The sequence below is a fragment of the Triticum dicoccoides genome, chromosome 7A (genome assembly GCF_002162155.2).
Source record: "Triticum dicoccoides isolate Atlit2015 ecotype Zavitan chromosome 7A, WEW_v2.0, whole genome shotgun sequence".
NCBI classification, from domain to species: domain Eukaryota; kingdom Viridiplantae; phylum Streptophyta; class Magnoliopsida; order Poales; family Poaceae; genus Triticum; species Triticum dicoccoides.
Window position 1 is genome coordinate 594499666 of NC_041392.1, and position 7619 is coordinate 594507284.

The 7619-nt window shown below is 53.9% G+C and overlaps 2 protein-coding genes across 2 annotated transcripts; one reads left to right on the plus strand and one right to left on the minus strand.

Annotated features, from left to right (window-relative positions):
* The first annotated feature begins 415 nt into the window (after positions 1-415).
* Positions 416-5258, plus strand: LOC119331096. Its single transcript, XM_037604274.1, has 12 exons — positions 416-1121; positions 2040-2251; positions 2367-2564; positions 2655-2726; positions 2860-2955; positions 3067-3146; positions 3230-3305; positions 3381-3591; positions 3674-3867; positions 3944-4049; positions 4140-4229; positions 4347-5258. Exons 1-12 carry the CDS (start codon positions 548-550, stop codon positions 5087-5089), a joined length of 2652 nt encoding a protein of 883 aa, XP_037460171.1. The 5' UTR covers positions 416-547; the 3' UTR covers positions 5090-5258.
* Positions 5259-5773: 515 nt separating this feature from the next.
* Positions 5774-7613, minus strand: LOC119329819 (zinc finger A20 and AN1 domain-containing stress-associated protein 8-like). The gene is made up of 2 exons (XM_037602914.1): positions 7462-7613; positions 5774-6703 (listed from the first exon to the last, which is right to left on the minus strand). Exon 2 carries the CDS (start codon positions 6688-6690, stop codon positions 6181-6183), a length of 510 nt encoding a protein of 169 aa, XP_037458811.1. The 5' UTR covers positions 6691-6703; positions 7462-7613; the 3' UTR covers positions 5774-6180.
* Between the last annotated feature and the right edge of the window lie 6 nt (positions 7614-7619).

The window sequence follows — 7619 nt, forward strand, 5'->3', positions numbered from 1 at the left end:
ACAGATAAATACGAGTTGTAACAATGAAGAGAAGAAGTAAAAAATGGCGGCCATCCATCATATTCAAATCGTTTTCCACCGCGGGCTAAGCTAAGCTAGCTTGCCTTGTACTGGCCCGCTGCTACTTACATCACGGGAATGCAACGTGACAAAGAGGACGCAATGTGACAAGCCGCCGTGTGTGCGTCACCTGATGGATCGCCGAGTAAAACCGATAAGCCAGCAGTAGAGTAGAGGTCTTGTTTACTCATCCTCCCGTGTTAGAGGTCTTGTTTACTCATCCTCCCGTGTTTGACTGTGCGTCGTCCGTTCGTTCGTTCGCTTGTTCGTAATAGCACATTAAATCTCTCGAGACTGAAACGCTGTCTTTTTCCTGTGGACCGTGGTCGCGCTCGCACGGGCGCGGCGATAAAAGCCTCCGGGATTCTTGAGGTTTCTGCCCACAGCCACACCGCCGCTCCGTTTGCGTCTGCGTGTGTGCTTGTTTGGGGAGTGGTTGTGGAGTGGAGTGGTGGTCGCTGAGCCAGGGGGGTGCCTTATCCTGGCAATGGCCCCGGCGCCGCCGCTGGTGATGGCGACGGCGACGGCGGTGGCATTGGTGCTGCTGTTGTCGTGCGTGGCGGTGGTGGCCAAGGAGTGCACGAACGTGCCGACGCAGCTGTCGTCGCACACGGTGCGGGCGCGGCTGCAGAGCACGCCGGGGGCGGAGGAGTGGCGGTGGCGGGAGCTGTTCCACGACCACCTCAACCCCACCGACGAGTCCGCGTGGATGGACCTCCTCCCCCTCGCCGCCGCTGCCGCCGGCTCCGCGGAGGCGACCGAGGAGTTCGACTGGGCGATGCTGTACCGGACGCTCAAGGGCGGCGTCGGCTCGTCGGCGGCGCGGGCCGGGGCGCCGCCCTCGTCGTCGTTCCTGGTGGAGGCGTCGCTGCACGACGTGCGGCTGGACCCCGGCGACGAGGTGTACGGGCGCGCGCAGCAGACCAACCTCGAGTACCTGCTGCTCCTGGACGTGGACCGGCTGGTGTGGAGCTTCCGGAGGCAGGCCGGGCTGCCGGCGCCCGGCGTGCCCTACGGCGGCTGGGAGGGCGCCGTCGTTGAGCTCCGGGGCCACTTCGTCGGTACGTAGTCCATCGCATAACCGTAGTATACATTATCCAGTCAATTTTCTATGTGGCTCGCGCTCGCCATTCGTGGAGGTCGATCGTGGGGATTTAACCCGGCCGTTAATTCTCTGTGAAATTCCCATGAGATTCCTGCGCTGGTTTCGTTCTCGTAAAGCAGCAGAAGGATTCAAGATGTTCCCTAACTACCGTGCATGATTGTTTGGATTGGATGGATGGAGGACGAGGCGGTTCATGGCTCCGGCCTATATATCAGGCCCGGAAAGAAAGCTCAATTCTGTCCGACTGAGACAGATGGGCCGTGGGGTTCAGGGTTGGGTAGAGTTTTGGCCCATGAAGATAAGATCGGCTGCCTTGTCTAACCCCAATTCTTTGATAGCAACATTTGAGGAGTATGTTTGTTTGGTTATCAATTTATTTATTTTTGCTAATTTTTGTTTATTAATATAGACTTTGCTATTTGTTTGGATGTTTTTGGAATTTGTGTATGTTGGTGCCAACTTGCTTAATGTAGTTCATTTATTTACCCGCAAAAAAATGTAGTTCATTTATTTACCCGCAACAAAAATGTAGTTCATTTATTTGTAATAGCCATTGCTATTTGTTTGGATGGTTCTGGAATATTTGATATGTTTGTGGCAACTTGCATACAGCAGTTCATTTTCAACATTAAATGAGCACGCACAATTTTAGTATACTACTAATATTTTGGCAGGGTGGCTGTAATATTTTTTTTTAAATCACAGGGTGAACTTGGGCTCAAACAAGACATATCATACGTGTCTCTAACTCAAGATTTTATTTAAGTAAACAATACAAATTAGGCCCAGGATTTTAGAAAGTTACAAAATAGATACACGAGTATTCGCAATCGGACCCAAATGGAGCGGCACCTCACTTTTGTGCGCAATGCAGGGCACTACCTGAGCGCGGCGGCCAAGATGTGGGCGAGCACGCACAATGGCACGCTCGCCGGCAAGATGTCCGCCGTGGTGGACGCCCTCCACGCGTGCCAGCAGGCGCCGGCCAATGGCGGCGCCGGCTACCTCTCCGCCTTCCCCGCCGAGTTCTTCGACCGCTTCGAGGCCATCCAGCCCGTCTGGGCTCCCTACTACACCATCCACAAGGTACACACATACGATACAAGCAGCCATCGCGTACTCTGCTGCGAAACTCTGCTTCGTCGCTGAGGAGTGAGGACTGACCTTCTCGCTGTGTTTCTTCCTCGCGGACGGTGGGCAGATCATGCAGGGCCTCCTGGACCAGTACACGGTGGCCGGCAACGGCAAGGCCCTGGCCATGGTGGTCGCCATGGCCGGCTACTTCGGCGAGCGCGTGAGGAGCGTCATACAGCGGCACAGCATCGAGCGGCACTGGACGTCCCTCAACGAGGAGACCGGCGGCATGAACGACGTGCTCTACCAGCTCTACGCCATCACTGTAACCTTGCCCCGTCACCACCTCTTTTGCCACGTCTGTTCATGGCTTCATGCTGCCTCTGACGCTGATACGTTTTGCTCCGTTCGCCAGAATGATCAGCGGCACCTGGTGCTCGCTCACCTTTTCGACAAGCCGTGCTTCCTCGGATTGCTCGCAGTTCAGGTCCGACGAGCTTCCTTTCGCCCTGTGGCTTTCTGATACCTGCTCTGCATTTTCTTCATGGTTTACTAAACACACACTCGAAGCATGAGCTACGTGTTCTGAATGGTGTGTCTTCTTCCCGTTTCCTATTCAGGCTGACAGTCTTTCGGATTTCCACGCCAACACGCACATTCCGATCGTCGTCGGCGGGCAAATGAGATACGAGGTTACCGGCGATCCTCTCTACAAGGTAAGAAAAAGTTCCTCCAAGTCTACATTTCAGGAAGTTTTAAGTGTCAATTTGTTTCAGCATGAGTTGATTCGGGTGAGAGTGAGACTGACAGTAACATTCGTGAAACAGGAAATCACAACGTTCTTCATGGACGTAGTAAACTCTTCACACACCTACGCAACCGGCGGCACATCCGTCAGTGAATTCTGGTACGTAACTGATTCTAGAATGATGCCAGAAGTTTACAATTTGTCTTCTGTCAGAAAATTCATTTCTGAAATGATTTTGCCAGGTTCGATCCAAAGCGTTTAGCCGAGACTCTGACCACCGAGAACGAGGAGTCCTGCACCACATACAACATCCTCAAGGTGATCTACATCTTCATCCTCGGATCACCAAAATAACTCGTCATCCCAAGAATCTCTGCTAAAGAAATTATGCAGGTATCTCGCCACCTCTTCAGATGGACGAAAGAGATCGCGTACGCGGACTACTACGAGCGTGCGCTGATAAACGGCGTCCTGAGCATCCAGAGAGGGAGGGACCCCGGCGTCATGATCTACATGCTGCCCCAGGGCCCTGGAAAATCCAAGGCAGTGAGCTACCATGGCTGGGGGACACAGTATGATTCATTCTGGTGCTGCTATGGGACTGGTAAGTAGTAGTAGGCAGATCTCTGAGTTTCAGAACTGGCAATTTGAGATGTCTGAATTGTTGCCTGATCTGTTATCTGCAGGGATAGAATCATTTTCCAAGCTTGGGGACTCGATCTACTTCGAGGAGAAAGGCGGCAAACCGGCGCTATATATCGTTCAGTACATACCGAGCACGTTCAACTGGAGATCTGTAGGCCTTACTGTCACTCAGCAAGTGAAGCCCCTCAGCTCATCTGATCAGAATCTTCAGGTTTCGCTGTCCATATCGGCGAAGGTAAAGCAGGAGACTTTTTCGATGATGATTCGTTGGAAAGGATAGGGGTTTAGTCAATCTGCTTTATGCCGTGCAGACGAACGGTCAGTACGCGACGGTGAATGTGAGAATTTCGTCGTGGGCATCTCCGAATGGTGCGAAAGCAACACTGAATGACAAAGATCTGCAAATGGCATCTCCAGGTAAGAGCACATTCCACTAATATTTGGCAAATATTTGATGAAACAGAGACTTGATTGTTCTAAGTTCAAACTCAATCTCTGTTTTATCAGGAACCTTCCTCTCAGTCACCAAGCAGTGGGGTAGTGGTGATCGCCTCACACTCCAGCTGCCTATTGGCCTGAGGACAGAAGCTATAAAAGGTCTGAGAAATTTCACCTTTTTTTACTATGGATCAAATGTTTTTCAGCTTGAACGGAGGAACTTGCAACTTCATGCGTCCACAGTTATCAAACTCACTCTTACTCTTACATCTGCAGATGATCGGCCGGAGTATGCGACTCTCCAAGCAGTCCTCTTCGGGCCATTCCTCCTCGCCGGCCTCACGACCGGAGACTGGGACGCCAAGGCCGGCGGCGCCGCCGTCTCGGAATGGATCACCCCTGTCCCGGCATCGTACAACTCCCAGCTGGTGACGCTGACGCAGGAATCCGGCAACGGCACCTTGGTCCTCTCCCTCCTCTCGACCGCCAAAGCCACCTCCCTGACGATGCAGCCGCACCCCGAGGGTGGCGGGACCGACGCCGCCGTGCACGCCACATTCCGTCTGGTCCCCCAGGGGCAGGTCGCCCCGCCGACGGGCGAGCGGCGCCACGCCACCAACGGCACCGCCGCCACGGCGACGCTTGCATCCGCGCTGATCGAGCCGTTCGACATGCCGGGAATGGCAGTCTCCAACAACCTGACGCTGGCGGCAGAGAAGGGCCCGAGCTCTCTGTTCAACGTCGTCCCTGGGCTCGACAGGGCGCCCGGATCAGTCTCCCTCGAGCTCGCGGCCAGGCCGGGGTGCTTCCTGATCACCGCCGGCGCGAAGGCGAATGTTCAGGTCGGCTGTGGCCCGGGGTTTTCCCTGCAGGCGGCGAGCTTCGCACGGGCCGAGCCGCTGCGGCGGTACCATCCGATCAGTTTCGCCGCCAGGGGGGCGAGGAGGAGCTTCCTCCTGGAGCCGTTGTTCACGCTGAGGGACGAGTTCTACACCGTCTACTTCAACGTCGGCGCCTGACAAATGAACTAGTCTAGTCTGGTCTACTGAATAACTCGTCAGTAGGAAACTGAAAAATTCAGTTGTTCTTCATTTGTATGAACGGATAAGAATCTTCTGATTCTGCGAATGAAGTTTTGGCAGACGAAAAAAAAATAGTCTGATCTCAGGGTCACCAGAGTTCCAGAAACCCTGTAAATTTAAGAAACTCAAGTGGTACGGGTTGGTGACAGCGATGAGCCCGTCGAAAAATTCAATGGCAGATCCAAGAGCGAGAGCAAGAGAGAGACCGTGCCGCCAACGGAGAACGAAAAACTATGCGCATAGAGCAGTAGAATCTAGGCAAGAAATTCTTGGTAGAATGGGGAGCATGATCGTAGAAGCCAAACGGGCAAAGACGACGCAGCGGACGACTGCGCCTAGAAACCCATCCCAGCGGCCAAACGCAGAGCGCCACCACTGCATTTCGTCCTGGTTGCGTGTTCCAACCCAGCCAGCCCAAAGCTCCCACACAAGACGAGCATGACATGCCAGAATTCCCCAGATAATATCAGACACCATCTCACAACCAACCTCACAGCAGAATTCCACCAAGATCTCACCAGACACTGAACTTCTATCTTCCGGTGGAGATAGCCCAGCTGCACAGGTGTGATGTAAATTTTCTCAGGGGCTAACTGGCCTGAAGATCAGGAACACAGGAACTATTGTCAAGGGGGAAAGACCATGGATATACCATAATAACAGACGACGACGCTTACTCGATACCATTACCGGTTGCGACTGTAAGACAGACAGACAGACGGACACCAGGAGGAAACAGGAGTACATTACAGAGTGCTAGCCAAAATGCGAAAGCCACAATACCGTTACCGTTCCGCCGCGCAGAGAGACAACCATAAATAAAGCTTACACAACATAGCCAACAAGGAGACCGTTCGGACCTGGGGCTGCCGCCGAGGCGCGTGTGCCGTGCATCACGATTGCCCAACAACAACTAGGATTGCAGAAGCCAACATGATGAAAGGATAATGCAGCAAAGACGCACGATGACGAGGTAGCGCAGATTTGATTTGGGACCTTATGTTCTGCCGACCGTAGGGGGGCCCTTCCTAGATCTTGTCGAGCTTCTCCGCCTTCACCACCGGGTTGGCCTTGGCGATGGCGTCCATGGCCGCGGCGCGGTAGTCGAACTTGCACTCATGCTTGTCCGAGTAACGGTGCGTCGCGCAGTAGAGGTTCCCGCACCGGCAGTTGAATCCGGTCAGCCCGACCCTCTTTCTGCAGGTGCTGCACCGGCTTGGGCCTTTGGGGTTCTCCATCGCCGCCTCGCTGGGACCGGCGATATCAGCAGGCTGTGCGGTAATAAGCGTCTTCGCCTCTACGTGAGCAACTGCCACCGCCGTGTTGCCAGCAGCAAGATGTTCTTTCGCGGCATCACCACCGTTGACGATGCTGTCAAAAGAGGAGGCGGCCAGCTTGGCCTGCTCCTGCTTCATCGCCATCTCCTTGTGGCACTTGGAGCACATGTTCATGGTCGCCGCACTGCCGAAGAAGCCGCAGTTATTGACGCAAAGGATGGGGCCCTCACGAGACTGGCAGCCGGTCTCCTTGTGCTCCATGACTTTGATTTAACTGCAAATCAGACACAACACGGTCAAGACAAACACTTCACAAGGGTATAATCTTCACAGCACAGGCACAAATTGTATTTCAGACTATCACTGCGGAGTTGGCAATTTACAGATGAACATGGTATAATCTTCAGTCACGTTTTGGCCTACTGAATCCAAATCTACTAAAGTACGTTAGTTGCTCGACAAAGCATCTTATCTTACAAAAGGGTAGTGGTGGCTGCTTGGTCAAAACACCGAACTGAAGGTACTACCACTAAACGATGCAGCCTGCCTGCCTTATAACTAGCCAACAGCGGCCTAATCACCTACCGGCATCAGAGCAGATCAGAGTATAGCAGGGGAAATTAATTCTAAAGAAAGGCCCCGACTTTACGACGCTTTACGCAACAGCGGCAACAAATCCGTAAAGTAGCAAACCGTATCCGCGCACTAACTTTTGCGAAAGCGGCCGCATCAACAACCGGCTGCCGCAGCGAACACACCGGGCGGATACGTGTAAAGGAGGCCGGCCGGCCGCCTTTACTACTACACCGGAGCGCCGAATTAGGCAACGGCTCGTCGCCGTTCTGCGGAATTGGACGCCGGGAGAACAAATCGGAGCGGGCCGGCGGCTTCTACGGCGGCCGGAGGAATCAACGGCCACAGATAAAATCAGGACTTTTGACCGGGAGAAATAAAGGCACACGGGCTACCACAGAACGTGCTAAGAAAAACAGATGTTTGTCACCGGGAAAAGAGGGTCGCCGGGCCACGAACCTGATAGGAGGAAGCCCTCGTCGCGATTCCTCTCCGGCGATCCCTGCAGAGAGACCCAACAAAAATCATCAGACGAAAAGTTCCGGGGGAAAAGACGAGCCCGGATCGGCCGAGCCGGAGCCCTAAATCTGGAGCAGACGGATCCGGGGGAGAGGGCG

Coding starts and splice junctions, on each gene's coding strand:
- LOC119331096 (XM_037604274.1), top strand. CDS start 548: ATGGCCCCGGCGCCGCCGCTGGTGATGGCGACGGCGACGGCGGTGGCA. Junction 2,252..2,366: donor CCTACTACACCATCCACAAG/GTACACACATAC, acceptor GACGGTGGGCAG/ATCATGCAGGGCCTCCTGGA. Junction 3,868..3,943: donor CGCTGTCCATATCGGCGAAG/GTAAAGCAGGAG, acceptor TATGCCGTGCAG/ACGAACGGTCAGTACGCGAC.
- LOC119329819 (XM_037602914.1), bottom strand. CDS start 6,690: ATGGAGCACAAGGAGACCGGCTGCCAGTCTCGTGAGGGCCCCATCCTT.